Source organism: Abrus precatorius, unplaced genomic scaffold (genome assembly GCF_003935025.1).
Source record: "Abrus precatorius isolate BTA unplaced genomic scaffold, Abrus_2018 Scaffold10, whole genome shotgun sequence".
NCBI lineage: Eukaryota > Viridiplantae > Streptophyta > Magnoliopsida > Fabales > Fabaceae > Abrus > Abrus precatorius.
Genome location: NW_020874292.1, coordinates 12127935 through 12144968, shown reverse-complemented (window position 1 = coordinate 12144968; position 17034 = coordinate 12127935). Strand labels below are relative to the sequence as shown.

General features: G+C 30.8%; 1 protein-coding gene across 6 annotated transcripts; it reads right to left on the bottom strand.

Annotated features, from left to right (window-relative positions):
• Positions 1–986: 986 nt before the first annotated feature.
• Positions 987–13932, bottom strand: LOC113873188 (ABC transporter A family member 7-like). Of its 6 annotated transcripts, none has more exons than XM_027511214.1 (18): positions 13362–13932; positions 12903–13284; positions 12410–12489; positions 12167–12311; positions 11131–11250; positions 10928–11052; positions 6489–6647; positions 5977–6139; positions 5765–5890; positions 5598–5681; positions 4214–4572; positions 3553–3753; positions 3077–3186; positions 2891–2975; positions 2386–2514; positions 2171–2276; positions 1888–1976; positions 987–1671 (listed from the first exon to the last, which is right to left on the bottom strand). In XM_027511214.1, exons 1-18 carry the CDS (start codon positions 13452–13454, stop codon positions 1372–1374), a joined length of 2856 nt encoding a protein of 951 aa, XP_027367015.1. In that variant the 5' UTR covers positions 13455–13932; the 3' UTR covers positions 987–1371. The 6 variants fall into 6 exon arrangements, with proteins under 6 accessions (XP_027367015.1, XP_027367022.1, XP_027367038.1 ...); XM_027511221.1 differs by having other exon boundaries at positions 1070–1671; positions 11131–11243; positions 12160–12298; positions 12406–12489; positions 13362–13514; XM_027511237.1 differs by having other exon boundaries at positions 1070–1671; positions 3553–3747; positions 4226–4574; ... (2 more) ...; positions 6064–6139; positions 13362–13514.
• Between the last annotated feature and the right edge of the window lie 3102 nt (positions 13933–17034).

Sequence of the window (17034 nt, the reverse complement as noted above, 5' to 3'; positions counted from 1 at the left end):
GTTACTTATGTGAAGTTGTATAGGCAAATTTTTCTTCATAAGTATTTTTTTTATTCTTAGACAAGCATAAGTAGTATCGGTATGCGAATATATGTATGCTAAACCCTAAACTCTAAGTAGTAGATGCAAATATAGGTATGTCATACCCAAAGGGTATGAGTATAAAAATTAAAGTTACTACCCACGCAAGTATGAAGCTGAATACGGATATTTTTTAAAATGCAAATATGAAGATGAGTATTATAATACCTAACCCGTCTACTCACCCACTGCCGTTCATATTCAACACTAGCACTTTGAGTTAATTATTGTGTCAAGTAAATTTTTTTACATCAAACATTTGTTTTTTTCAAAATTAACTTAAGATTTGAAATTTTTATTTTTTATTTAAATTTATTTCTTATTTAATTTTATCTAATATAATAGAGTATTTATTATTAATAATTATTTATTATTAATAATTACAGTATCTTTCTCTTTTTTAAATTTTGAAGTAATCATGATATATTTTGATTACTTGTTTAATTGTTTTTTTATTCAATAATACCTAGAAAACGAAAAAAATTCACTAGTTTATTTGAAATAGAAAAGTAAAACCAAGAAATCTTCGTTAATGAAAAAACATTTGATGTCACCTAAAAAATAAATTTTTGTAAAAATAATCTACATATTATAATTTAAGTGAGGGTAGGATTGAATTCTCAGTATGACCGAGCACTAAAATTTCATTCCATGAACCCCACCCACCAATTACCTGTTTTATGGCATTGTCTTATTTTCTATTTCAATTGGATACTTGAAAATTTTCAGTAGCATTTAGACATTTATCAATTTGTAAATTGTTTGCTAAGCATGAATTTGCCATGCCCATGTCATTCGTTCTCAATTTTTTAAATTGAAGGAGGAAGGGGTTAGATAAAACCAAAATAAACATTTTCTTATGTCACTCAATGTCTGTAGAGATAGAGTGCATGCTTGTTTTCACCAAAATTGATTTTGAAACAAAAGTTACTTACAAAGGATAGCTTTGCGATTCCAAAGCTAGTTTTGTAGCTGTAACAAAATAAACGAACACTTGCATTCGTTGCTAAATACGCAATTGTATACAAATTTTACAACAGAGAACTTGAGATTTTACTTTGTTTTAGTGCAGGGCAACCGGTGTAGAAGGGATATAATATAAAACAATGTTGATATATACACACTAAAGACACTAGATGTGAAAATACCACTTAACCTGCATAAACTAACAATACATTATACAACAATTAAAGTTTTATCTACTTAAAGCTAACTGCATAGATTACATGACTTTACTAAACTCGGTCAAAACTAAATTCTGGGAGAGAGAGGACATATACTAGTGTGAAATTATGACAAGGTGTCAAATGCCTGGGCCCCACGTGCAACCTTAATGAAGACATCTTCCAATGTGGTATCAGCTAAACCCCACGCAGAAACTGTGAAATTTTTCTTTGCGGTTTCAACCGCTCGGAATACATTTGCTATCCTAACCTCGTCTTTTGGTAGCTCAAACTTTTGAGTACCAGAGATATGGTATATCTTGTTAGCATTTGAAGAAAGCTGCTGCACCAAGTTCTCTACATCATTTTCATGATCCACAGATGTTGTCATTGTGAACACATAAGTTCCTCCATATCTGGCTTTCAACTATGATAAACCAAAAAAAGTATTAAAAAAAGTCGCACGGCAGTAAAAAAGAGAACACTGAAAGAGCATACTGAATAACTTAACCAGTATGGATTTTATAGTTGCAATCAATGCATATGAACCACATACTGACATGAAGTTTCAGTCTATGTGCTTTAAGCCTTCTTTTATAAATGATTTGATTTTGATGAATCATTATAATTTAAGCAATGTTACCTCCTTTGGATTTCCTATGCACTGCAAGTTTCCATCTACGAAAATTCCTAATCGATCGCATAGGACTTCTGCCTCTTCCATGGAATGTGCTGAAAAGTATATGAAAACAAGTTTTATCAATCTATATGTAGAGAGAGAGAGCACATCCATGTTATTAAAACCAAATAAATAGAAAAGCTGTCTGATATAACTTAAATCATATACAGCAAGCAGATCGTATAGTAAATTAACACAACAACTTATATCTATGCTTCAAAAACCACAAGAGATCAAGAGCGAGTACTGGTAAGAATGATTGCACGATCCTGTTTTGCACGCTTAACAACATTCCATAAGTTGTTTCTTGATGCAGGGTCTAGTCCAGTGCTTGGCTCATCCATATAAACAACCTTACAAAATTTTTAGCGCAAGCAGAATAAGAAAACACGATGCGAATCTTCTAAAAAAACTTCAAAAAGTAGTTATACAAAAACAGATTAAAATTAAAAGAAAACATACTTTAGGATCTCCAATCAGTGAAATTGCAACACTAAGCCTCCTCTTCATTCCTCCACTGTATTTTCCTGCTTGTTTATCAGCAACTCCTCCATAAAAAAGGTTTACACTTTTCAAAGATTCTTCCACTGCCTGCAGCGTTAGATTTGAAGCTGAAATTTTCTTGTGTCTTGTCTTACAAAACTTGTAACTACACTATAGTCTTGCAATCTAGGATCCATATCCTCTTGACAAAAATATATTAGCAAGATGTTTAAATTCCTTTAATATTAACATATCCCCCCTCCCCAAATGGTAATTCATACTCTTTAGTTATATTAACCCATTACACAAGCTCTAAATTGCTAAACATTTTTAAAATTGGAATTGGCCAACGCCTTTGTTGCAAAATAGTTAAAATTTCGGACACAAATAGATATATGATTGGCCATTGACCTCTTTATCTTAATCTAGTAAGCAAGATTTTCAATTTCAAACTCTCTCCAGTTATAATCACAAATTGACTTACTTGTGTTAAGGCTGAACCTTCAAGATTTTTAAGTCTGCCATAAAAGAGCAGGTGCTCTCTTCCTGTCAGGGTTTCCCAAAGCAAGCTAAAATAACAAAAGAAAAAAATATGCAAAAAAATTCAATTGCTATGAATTTAAAATCAAACAGAAAAAAAAAATTAAAATTGGAAGAAATTCCAGCTTACTCATGCTGTGGGCATACGCCCATGCTAGTATATATGCCATCCATATCAGCTCTTATGTCAAGACCTTGAACAAAAGCTGTACCAGAGGTTGGCTTCGTAAGACCAATCATCTGGAAGCATATACAAACTGATTAGATTTATGAATTGAAGAGAAAACCAGCCGAGGAAAATAAAAGATTCATAGAAGTCTACAAAAATTTCATAACATACTAAACATAATGAAGTAAACCAATCAAAGGTCCATTGTGTAAATTCATACATCTTTGGATAAAAGGCAGTTTTCCTCGATAGAGAAAAGATACTCCTTTTAAGTTAATTTAGAATTCATGTAAGTTCTTTCCTCTAATGTGAGCTTCAGCAACTGAACAAGTTTTCCAGATCTTATATTTTTTTTTAGGGAAAAGAAAGAGAGGGGAAAGAAATGCAAGGAGTTCTCGAAAAATGTATATTTCTGATGAAAATCAACTTCAACTGACCATATTGATGAAAGAAGTCTTCCCTGCACCATTTGGACCAAGCATACCAAAGCATTCTCCTTGAGGCAAAGCAAGAGACAACCCTCTCACTGCATTTTTCTCTGGGTTACCGTCCCTCCCTGGATAGACCTTTCTCATGTTGTCACATATAATTGCATGATTTATTGTTGGTTCAAGTAGCAATTGCTCCACCTTCTCCCTCTGAAGAGAAAAAGAAGAAAGATAACACATCACACGTGTGACTAAGATACAACCACGTCAAGTACTTTCAGTAAAAATATACTGTTTAGAATTATACTATAGATCCCCCCATTTTAAATAAAGATTTATGCTACAGATACAAACTAATAAAAATTCTACTTTACCTTCATCATACATTCTTTCCCTAGAATCTAGAAGACTACAATGTTTAAAATTAAAAGATTAGGATTGAAGAAAGTTAATTGCTTCTCTGATGGAATCCTAAATAATTAAAATTTCACCTACCTGTCCCAAGTTACTCTAGTATTATATTTGACACAACCACTCCTCACTAAGGCAACTCCATCACATCAATTTCAAAAACTAGTGAAGTTGACTTGTTGATGGACATTATGTTCCTAGTTTCTAAAGCCAGTAGGCGAACACATAATAATTAGTATTCAATGCAAGTAAAATTCACCTCTTGACTGACATCAGGTTTCTCTGTCTGGACAAAAACTTTAGATCCCTGCCTCTGGATGCTAGGCTTTCGAAAAGATGGAGGCTTCTTTTGAAATCCTTTCAAGAAAAAAAGAGGACTTTTCCCTCTTCCAGAAGACAAAACTTGATCGATATAATAAGCAAAAAAAAGAACCAAGAGCCACTCCACAAAAATGATAATCAAGACCTCTTTCATTCCATTTGTGCTATCACTCAGATCTCCCCACCGCATACCATGAGTCCCCGAAGCATCTCCATTAAAGGAAGCTTGTGAAAACTCATACAACCCACGATATAAAGCAAATCCAGGATACAACTCCATAACAATGATCCACCCTCCTGAGGAAATTGTACAGGAAATCAACAAACCAGAAGATAGGTTAGAAAGTGCCAACAAGTCAGCACATAACACATAAGATGACTAGCAAAAAATCTTTGTTGATTTAAATTCTAATCACAATGGTCATATTAGTCCATTTTCATTTAGCTTAGGAAATGGAATACTTGCTGAAAATTGATAGTGATACATCAGAATTCCCTTCAATTATCGATGCAACCTTAAAATGACAACTCATATAATTCATCATCATGAATTGATTCAGAGAAACATCACATTGCTAATAAAGTAGCAGCACAACTCTCCTCATCATGTCCAAAACAAAATCTCCTATTCCTTTTCTTGCTGTTAGTAAAACACAAAAATTAAATCTCCACAAAGAACTTCATCAGTTGCTAAATAGGCTACTAGCACAGTGGTGGATGGACAAAGCTTAGCAGCAAAGCAGCTATATTATATTGTTATTAACAAATTGGTGGGCCTGCTTTATAAGGAAAAATAGGCTACAACTACCCTTCTGCCTGAATTAGAGATGAATCAGGTTTCTAATCACTTGAACAATAATTCTTACAATGATTAGGGGGCCAATAACATGTTTGGAAAAGCTGAAAAGGGGATGAGGGCACCAGATGTCAATTTTTGTTGTGTTGCATTCAACAATTACTTTATTTCAATTTTCTGTTCCTTAAAGTGGTTAATAAAATTTTAAAGGGAAAATTACATCAAAGAAATTTAAAGTAAGAATATTTCCATTTTAGGTATAATTAAGAACATGTTAATAATAGTTGTGATTTTTCCACAAATTTATTAAGAACAGAAGCAATTATTTGAATTAATAAGGCTTTAGTTATTGGGATTATTAAAAATATTATTCATGCAGATAACTATCTGATTCTGAATTGTGACATAGTACAATAGGCATCAATCCTAAGATAATTCCTCTGAAATAACCCCATTATAATATATATACGAATAATAATGTAAATGACCCAAGATGTGGAAGTTATTTCTCAGTCATATGACTTACTCGGAAAGGATGTATCTTGAACAAAAAATTGGAAAAGATAGCCAGCTAATAACCCAGTTCCAAACACACCTATATATGCAATTACTGCAATTATCAAAATAACAAAACGTCAGTAATCAAATCTGACAAAAGAAAATATTAACAGCATTGTGTTGCCATCGTCAAACCTGTAGCGGTCTTAACATTTGAAAACATGGAAGCCAATAGAAATGCCAGTGAAATTTGTAAATTTATATAGAGGAAATAAAACACGAATTGGATGCTGTAGTCATTCAAAGTAAAGAATTTTAACCCTGCAAAATAAAAGAAAAAAAAAAGGTAGTTACATTAAAGAGAAATGGAAAATGCCAAAAAATGAAGAGTTCACTTGCATTCTTACCTATGACTGAGCCAAATATTACAAAACACAGCATGTAGACAATGGATATGGCAAGAAAATAACCATATGAAATCATCCAATATGGACCATCACCAAGGCCATGCATTTTCATCATGATTCTTAATTTTTGTTGCCTCTCATAAACTAGCGATGTCAGGACAATCTACATTGAAAAACACACGTGTTCAAAAAGTACACTAGAAAATAAATTCTTCCTTGTTCACACAATAAGTATTAAATATAATTTTTTACTTACACTTCACATCATTTATTGTTCCAGGTGAAACTAAACTCATCCCAAAAGATGGTTACACACGTATAAAAATGATACAGGAGGAAGTAGGAATGGGAGGCCTAATTCAAACCCATTCGGTGAAAAATGTCATTACTTTCCTCTTATTTCTGTTAAATTCTATTCTTACAAACAACTTAGCTCATCGCAAATATATTTCTTCACACATTTATGTAATATGTAATGTACTTAGAGAGAAAAAATTATATAATATACTCACAGGGAAAAGTTGTAGGATGACCCATGTAAAGAAGAGACCACCCAGAAGCGAAGCCAAATCAAACTTAGTTGGGGTCTCAGGTTTTGGCATTTCCTTTACAAACTCAAACAACATTTTGGTACCAGTTCCGAGCAAAAACTGTAGGTAGGCATTTGATACCTGCAAGTGAAGTGAGTAGATACTAGATGTCAGTCCATATGCTGCTGAAATTTTTTATGTACACCATTATTTTATGATGTTTAATTTTATTTTATATTTTATTAGATATGTGACATGTGTTCTAACTTAGTGTATGGTGAGCCAAACCTTTTGGAGTATCGTAGGATAAGTAATCAATGTTAGTAATCACTGCCCAAAGTGGTACTTAAAGAAACTCAGAATTGACAACAAAAAGAGTATACCTTTACTGAATTTAAAAGGTTTTGCAATGATTTGGGAATTGAGCATCAACTTACACAGAGTATTCATGACAACAGAATGTGGTAAGAGAGAGAAAGGACAAATCAGTTCTTGAAATGTCTAGATGCGTGACTTTTGAGAAGAAATTGCCCCAAAGTCTTTTTGGACAAAGGCAGTACATGATCGTATATACCTCCAGAACAGGCTTCCTTCAAGGGTTGTACAGGAGATGAGATCTATTGAAGCTTGGGGAGGCATCAAGCCATCTATAAAGTACCTAACTTTGTTTGGTTCACTTTATTACACTCATGTACCAGATGTGAAAGAAACAAACTGGATGAGAAGGTAAAAAAAGCATTTAAGTAGGCTATATCTCACAAGGTGGATGAAGATCCTTGTTGGAAGTGAGAGACCTCTGATAAGTTCATATTTTGACACACTTTTCCAGCATGTTTATACGTACCTATTCTTAATTTGAATAGATCTATACACTAATTTCTCTCAATTTTGCTACAGTCAAACACGTTGAAGATACATGAGACTGAGATGTTTTAGGTGCAAACTCAAGAAAATCATGTCAATCTAAATAACGCATGCCCAGTCCACAAGCACACACTACGCCCATTCTTCAATATGATGCATGGCCATGCATATAAACCAGCACGCCCATGCTTCAAGTTTAAGCTATGGCACAGTCGTGCTCACTTGCGAGTACTCAACTTTGAAGAAATTCTAGAGTTTTTAAATCCTATTAAAGGAAACCTCGTGCGCAGCAAGAAAAACACAACTTACACACCCCGTTTTTGATCCTTGACACTTTTCATCTCGACTCTTCCACACATTGGACTCAACTCTCTTTCACGTGATCGTCGACACACTCTTGGCGAGACTTGTAGCTATGAACGACCATACTTGAAGACCGAGAACTCATCTTATCCCCAATCCTTGAAGATAATCTAATTTGTTTTTCTCTATAACTTTGTTTACGATTGTTTTAGTTCTTTTTTTTAATATGAGTAACTAAGTTCATAGATAGGACAATGAGAATTCTTGTTCATGAGTTTATGGGATTTTGACGTTTGAATCTAAGTTTGATTTCCTTTCGTGATTAGTGTTTATCTTGTTGCGCATAATTATATGTTGTAAATTAATCACTCATAATATAATTTTAATTAATTATATTGTCAGACAACCATATTTTGATTACTTAATAGAACTAGAGGATAAAACAAGACAAAAGATTAAGTGGACTAAAGTAATATTTCTCTTCCAATCGTTATTAAATTAATAAGTTCATAGATGTTCTATACTTTCTTAAATTAATATCTTGCATGAACATTGTGAATATTAGTTTAGAAAAAAAAATATTAATATTACATGACCATTGAGTATTAATAGTATTTGTATGAATGATTAGTAACTACAAAGAAATTAAATTTAAGAGTTAAACAAAAGAATAATATAAAGGATTGAATAAGTAAACTCATATTTCCTAAGTTCCTCTCCTATAAGTTCAACTAATATGTGTATTACGTTACCTGCTCTTAATTTTATTGATAATTGATTTAATTTTAATCTTTATTTTTATTTTCGTATTCTTTAATCTCAAAAAATTGACTTAAAAAATTCTTAATAATTAAAAATAATCTTGTGAGACGATATTTCGAAAACTTAATTTTAAAATACTTTCATTACTTTTCGATGAGTACACTTGCCCACAAACAACCTCTCAAGCCGATGAGTAATCAATTTTTCCTACTCTTGAGAGTATAAATGAAGAGAAAGAAGTAGAGATTGATGATCTCTATTTTGTAAGAGATACTAGACCACTTTCTGAAATTTGTCAAAGATGTAACATTGCTATTTTTGAACCTACCAGCTTTGCATATGCTATCAAACTTGAAGAATGGATCCAAACCATGAAAGACGAGATAACGACAGTTGAAGACAACAAGACTTGTAGTTGCTTGATAAACCTAAAGGCAAGAATGTCACTATTAAATGGATATATGGGTGAAATTAAACCTGCAATGGATTCATCAACAAATACAAGTTCAGACTTGTTGTTATAGGATACATTCAACAATTCGGGAAAGGCTACCTAGAAATTTTTGCTCTAGTTGCAAGAATGGATACTATTTGTGTTGTGTTTTAATAGTTTTGGCTACACAAATTAAGTGGACATTTTGACATTTAGATATCAAATTTGCATTCTTGAATGGTAATCTAGCTAAAGAGATTTATGCTGCTCAACCCAAAGGATTTGTTGTTAAAGGTAGTGAAGATAAAGCATACAAGCTTTGTAAAGCCTTGTTTAGGCTAAAATAGGCACCTAGAACTTGTTACAACAAAATTGATAACTACTTTTGTCATCAAGGCTTTAGGAGGAGTGAATATAAGGCTACTCTTTATTGGAGAAGGCTGCTGAATGGTAATTCTTTTATTGTATCTTGATATGTTGATGTTTTACTGGTGATTAAGAATGGTCAAACAATAAATACAGGAGATTATCGAAAGAATAAAAATCAGCTTGAAATATCTACCTTAGAAGAAATGAATCATTTTATTGACTTGGACGTGCATCAATTTGATGAGGGAATTTTTATGAACTAAGAGAAGTATGCTTGTGAAGTCTTATAGTAGTTCAGAATGTACAATTGCAAATCTACTTCTACTCCTTTAGCCCAGACTTTGAAACTCACCAAGGATGATGGAGCTGAAAAAATTGATGTTTTTCTCTATAGAAACTCTGATAGTATGTATGCAGTCATCGCACTCTCAAGATTTATGCAAAATCCTAGTAAATTACACTTTGAAGCACCAAAGAGGGTGCTTAGGTACTTGAAAAACAATACTCAGTTTGGAATATGATTCAAGCAATTGAAAATGAAAGGTTGTTGGGCTATGCTGATAGTGATTAGGTGAGAAACTTTGATGACCTGACAAGCACAAGTGGTTATACCTTTTCCTTAGGCTTTGGTATGTTCTCTTGGAATTCAAAGAAATAAGAAATTAAAACTCAATCCATTGCTGAGGCCGAATATGTAATAGCACTAGCAACTACAGCAGCAAACCAAGCTATTTCATTGAGGAAAATACTACTTAATTTGGGAGTACAGCAACTGGAAGCTATTGAGATTTATTGGGATAGCAAATCAGCATATTTAAGTGAAGTTTCATGTTGTATGTGAGGCTGTTAAGAATGATGAGACCAAGTTAATTCATTGCAATTCAGAGATTTAAGTTGCTGATATACTAACTCTAGCTCTCTCCTAAGAGAAAGATTTGAAAAACTTAGAGAATTGTTTGGAGTGCATAAAAAATTTCAAGGAGCATTATTGCTGCTGAAATTTCTGATGTACATCCTTATTTTGTAATGTTTAATTTTATTTTATGCTTTATTAGATATGTGACGTGTTCCAACTTAGTGTATGGTGATCCATACCTTTTGAAGTGTCTTAGGATAACTAATCACTGTTAGTAGCAGAACACCTTATGATCATGTTTTGTTTTCTCAAGTGTCTTCGCTATGAATTTATTTTAGAAACAAACTTTTGCATCTGAATGAAAAACATTTTCACAGTTCTTAACTTGTTTTAGTGGTAACACCTAGCATAATCTACCAGATGCACAAAAAAAAAAAAAAAATAGAGACAGAGTTTTGCAAATGTTATTAAAATGACAGGTGGGAAAATGTATATAAAGGGAAATCAAGATCATATAACAGGTAGCAGTTTACAATCATATGTCATGATTATTTACATCTTCTGTCCAAATTATGCATTTCAAAAATAGTAATGATTAAGCAAGTTTCTTTTCAGAACTGATGGCTCAAGAATGTATTTCCCTTTTAAAGTTAATATTTCAATGAATTAAATTCCAATAGATTCACAACTAATGCAAGTTGTGGTAGTTATTTTATAAACAAAGACTGTGTCTTTTGTTTCATAATGATATATCAATTACAGAATAATAGATTAAGGATGAGAATAATAGAATTGAGGATGCACAATTTAAAAAATAAAGTTTTAGATGTATACCAGATTCACTGAACGAGGAATACGTGCCAATGAAATAGTACCAAAGCCAGTTTCATTTTTGTAGGTTGAGTTGTACCATATGCTTACATTATATCTATTCTCATTTGAATTTAGAAAATCATAACCTGTCAAAAGAATACAAAATTAAGTATTCACATCCTGCTTCCAGACTATATGCAGATTGAATAAAATGATTTGCCTACCTGCAGATATCTCATCAATCTGTCTCTCTGGGTTCCCTCTTCGGTAACCTTTATATAGCTCATCGTTCACCTCAGAAGAACTATTACGCCATAAACGTAAACCCTGAGCACATGTTACCACTAGATCCAGTAGAAAACAAACTTGAATTAGTAGCAAAATTTCTAGACATCAGATGCAAGCCTTGAGTGTAACCAACCAAGACAACAGAACAATATACAAAAAGTACTACAGGTATACTCCATATGCACACATTCAAAATGCTTCGTGGGAGCACATCTGGACCACAAGATTACTATCATTGTGGTCACAATTGTGGTCTCCTAACAAGGTTAAGAAAATTTTATAAATGATTCTTTTTTTTTTTTCTATACTCCCTTTTGATGATTCCATGTTTTGCAATTAGCAATAAGATCGATAAGTCATATCACTGAATAACATGGCAAACAATGTATTTGAGAAAGGCACAATGATCCCAGAACTCAACATCCTTAAAAATAAAAAGTATACAATTATCACCAGTCAACCTATCATGAACAGGCATGTACTAATCTTGCACAGCCATAATATGAAGCAGTGTAAACCCATAAAGGGCTTGTGTCTGTTCAGTTCATGATACCCACCCCCACCCCCAGCAAGCGCATGCATGCACAATGACCACTTTACCTGAGGATTCAACTTAATCCAAAGGCCAATTCTAAGTAACTGCCTGTATTTCCCTTGGAATATTATTGTCATAATTTTACTTAGTTTATTTAATTACTTATTTCACCCAAACGAAAAAAGGCAATTACTTAAATTATCAACTGAAAAGAGAAGTTCAAAGCATGCAATTTCATTATCTGATTATTGTAGTCATGCATTGCCTTCTTGATTAATAGATAGGACTTGCACAATACATTGTCAACTTTCATTATAAAAGAGCAGACTAGCAGTGTGCAGCAGTAGCACAGTCATGTCCATTGATTCAGTTTCCTGTTACCAAATATTAAAGAAACATTTTCTATATAGTATACACTATACAAGGATATCTCATACCTTGCTGCTTGTTAATGGTTGATATTTGGACAGAAATGGAGAATGTAGAGTTCTGTGTGCACTTGCTTTGCAGATAATAAATAGGAAGATCCGAAAAGAAAGCAGGGTCCAGAAAATTGGTGTCCTCTGTTGCTGAGTCTGATCCCTATATTTTGATAGAAAAAGTGAAATAAAATTTAAACCAAAAAGCAAAAACTATTTCCCCGTGCTAGAGAAAATGATAAATTAAAATTATTAACTCACAACGACATTAGTTGCCAAACTACCCATAATATCAGAGTTATTTATACTCAAGGTACTTGGAATCATATTCCCAGATATAACTGTAAAAGAGAAAACAAAGTCATGACATTCAAAGAATAAGTAAGAAAATTGAATAAAAAAACAATTAAATTTAGAAATATGTTAACACCAGTTGATAGTGTTGATTTTAAACATTTATAAAGTAGTAAGATTTTATTGAAACAGTAAGTATTTATATATAAATACTTAATAAATATAATTTTTTTAATAAAAAATAAAAAACGATATTCCAGTCTTTAAAACTGATTTTAAAGTTGATAATTTTATATGAAAAAAAAAACATTTATTACAACAAGAGTACAAAAATGAAACAAATGCTTTTCTTTTTAATAAAAAAGTAATATTTTAAAGAATTTAAAATCATTAATTAAAGTTGACATTATGAAAACCATTAAATTTAAGGGATAACAATATAGAACATTTATTTATATACTTTCTCCAAATGATTGGTTAGTGCCAGTGAAGAGCATAGTGACAGGGCAGGAGCCATTTCTCCTACAGGAGGCGTTTGGAAAATCCGAAACGGGCAGAACATTCGTTCTCACAGCTCGGTATTGTGGAGCCGGCAATTGCAACAAAGGTGGCCATTCTGGAGGATTGGGAATGGGACACGTGGAAACTTGGTCCAAATCCGAGTACTGAATCCCACAAACCTGCTCTATACATGTGTCCCCTTGTGTCTTCCTACAAATGCAGCCACACTTGTTCTCAGCCTTGTTCAATTGATTATCAATCAGCTTTTGCATCAAAAGCAGCAACAGACACAACACGAAGGGGAACATGATCAGCCTAACGGTTGTCTTCACATTTCGTTTCTGAAAACAATGCCATAGATACATACATCACAAACAAAGCATGAAAATTAAAAACATGTTATAAAGAGTGAAGTTACCTGAAAGGTTAAATTCTTCCTAAGGAGAGCGTTTGCTTGAGTCCAGAAACTCGCATGCTCCTTGGTTGAGTTTGAGTTGTTTTCATTTGCCATGACTGTGTGAACCTCCAACTTTTGAAAACACTTTCGATTTCCTATACTTGTATAAACCTTCAACTGTTGGTGTTTTATATGATGTTTTGGTTTTGGTGTGTGACTAAATTATCCCCTCAACTTAGCTTATTTTCCAGAATGGTATCCCAACTTAGTCTAAGCTTAATTAACAAAATGGCCTAATTTTTATCTTTCGAATATGCCCTTGGTCTAAGGACTGCAATGCCCTTCTCTAACTAAATCATTTTGTGATTTGACAGAAATTATAAATACGCCGAGATCCATGTTGGTGACATCGCACAATTCAAACTTAAGCAACTACGGAGTATTTCCTATTGGCGCGTACATAATTTTGGAGATGCAACTTCCATGAAATAACAGTGCCCGTTCCGTTATGACTAAAGTCTACTTGTTGGATTTCGTTTGCCTAACTGCACACGAAAATGTAATCACCTCAAAATGTGTTGACCAAATACTTACAAATGGATTGTGAACACAAGAATAAGGGAGTTGATAAAAACGACTCCACACCACTGCACGACGAAACCAAAATATAATAATCTGCAATTTTGATTCATAAATATCTAAATAAGGTTTAAATTGACTGCCTCGATCTTATTTATAAGGAATAATTATTAAAAAAATTAATCATAAAAAATAATGCTTATTTTTAAATATATTAATTTTAATTTTTTATATATTTTTAATTCATTATAAAATTATATTAACTGCACACTAATTTCTCTTATAAACTATTAATCTTAGATTATTGAATTTTTATTTTTTCTAAATAGGATCTGATGTAATATTTAATATTTTTTACTTTACCTTATTTTTATTTAATATTACTTTATTATTATATCACTTTATTTATCAAATTTACTTTTTTATTACTTTATATCTCTCTCGATGTAAAAGCTTCAAAATATTTTTCATAATTTATTAAATAAAAAGTTCCTCACATTCAGCAAAAAACAAACTGTAAGTATTTATCTGATTAAATTAAGCATATAAAAAATTTAATATTTTTAAATATTTGAAAGTATTAATAAATTTAAAGGGAATACAGCTTTTGTAGAACACCAACCGTTAATAGATTTTAAATATTCTATGATTTATTTTTTTATCATTTTTAATAATTCAACTTGCGGTTGTAACCCTCAGCAGCGACAGATTTACATTTATCAATGGGCGGCACATGCCACCATTCAGTATATCACGCATACATTGACTATAAAGTATATTAGGTGTGTAGAATTTTTTAAGAGCGAAGAATTTTTTTGTTTATATTTAAGAGCGAAGAATTTTCTTTCCAAGGAAAGCGCTTGGAAATTTCTTTACCGTGTGAAGCAATGTGAACATAAATAGATATTGTGAACATGGATTTCTGGAGCGATCGTGGGAAAGTTGAGTTATAAATAACCAGGATTGGATACCTTACAGCAACAAAATATTTTAGAGGCATAAAATTCAATTTGTGGCTGAACTTACTTGCACAACTTACTTGCCTAAAGTGCAAGTAAGTTGTGGTCAAAGTGATAATTTTCTTTCTCATGTAATGTGCTTAGATAAGTGTGTACAGACTAGCTCAAACAGCCACTAATTATCAGAAATCAGGGTAGTAAACAACCCCACGTAAACTCAAAAAATGAAATATTTGAATATAGTTTTATTTTTTTATTTATATATTCCATGGTCAACTCTTTTGATGACCTACTCCTATAGTGACTAACTTGTCCTTCACCACGTCCCATCCAGATGACCCAAATGTCCCTTGGTAGGTTGGATACCATGGATTCAAATTCTTTGTGGCTGTCACTGATTCTAATTTATTATAAAAATTATGCACCTAGAATATTATAAAAATAATATTTATTATATTTTTATTTACGGTGTAATAAATTTATTTTTTTAATAAAAATGACACTTTTATTTGCTTAAAATTAATCTTTTTTCTCTTTAATATTTTAACAAATTTAATTTGTTTATATTATTATCATTTTATAAAATTAATGAATTTTTTCTCAAAATTAATTTCTATTTGGAAAAATAATAAATAAGTGAGATATTAATTAGTATAATAGATGAAGGATATGAAAAAAAAAGTAATTTTTATATATAAAATTTAAAATATTAAATATTTTTAATTTTTGTATAAAACCCTAAACATAAAGAAAATGGAGAAAGTGAGTGAGATATTCATTAATACAGATGAAAGGTGTAATAGAAAATTAAGTGATAATTTTTAGTAATATTTAAAATATTAGTAAAAAAAGTAAAGAAAGAAAGAAAATATGACTTATAAATACTCTAACGATGCTTTAAAAAAAAAAAAAAAAAAAAAAAAAAAAACTCTATCGATATCATTACTCACTTAACATATTTTACTTTATTTTTATTATATTATATAACTTATCTTTCAAATAATAATTAATAATATTATGGAAATCTGTATGGATATGCACGTATACGCGTTTTCAAGCTTTGACTTCATATTTTTCCAAAATTTTGTTATGGCATGCTCTAACTTGAGTTCCTTCTGGTTGAGACAATAACCGGAGGTTGAGACAATAACCGGAGTCAGATTCAATAAATATTTCTAAAAATTATTGAACGCCTAAGATTTTATTCATTAAATAAGTCTCACTTTAAATATAAACAATTATTCAAAAAATTTATAAATACATGTGCAAGTGTAAGTATAAATATTATACCATTCAATCCTACTCATTTATCTCATACATATATTATTTATTATATTTATAATTTAAAATTAAAAATTTAAAATTAAAAAATAAAAAATAATTAAATTATAAATTTATTTTTAATATTTTATTATTTTAAAATATTTTTATTTAAATTACATAATTTACTTTTGATTAATGCTTTTTATCATTACTAACATTTGTATTTATTAATTTATTGAACAGATAAATCATAAAAGACAATATTTAATTAATTAAAGCATGAGTAATGAGTTCAATTATTGATCACCAAAATATAAATTCAAATAAAAATTTACATAAATTACAGATATGACAAGAGGTCATGGAGCACCCTACCCAAATTTTATCCACTGTGATCATTCTTAGTATGCAGCAGCATGCGCTATACAAATTTTTAAAATACTTTTTAAGGTTTTGGAAGAATTTTCATGAGTAAAAAAATACAAAATATTTTTAAATTTAATTATACTTTTAGTTCTTATATTATAACTTAGTCTCTAATTTTAATTACTCATGTTCAGTTTTTTTATTTTTTAAAGTATAAAATTTTATTAATATATACAAGTAAAAAATATATTATAAAATATTTAAATATAATATAAAATATAATATGATAAAATTTAATTTTCAGTGAAGAATTTAATTTGAATAGTTAAAAAAATTAAATACTATCAACATATATTAAAACATAAAAATAAAAAAATACAATTAAGTCTATTTTTAATATATTAGCACTATGTTGCTAATATTTTAAAAATTTTGAAATAAATAAAATAAAGTTTTAGATTTTATTGGAAATATATTTTTAATAATTTATTAAAAATTATATAATCAAACTTTGCGGGTTAGAAAAC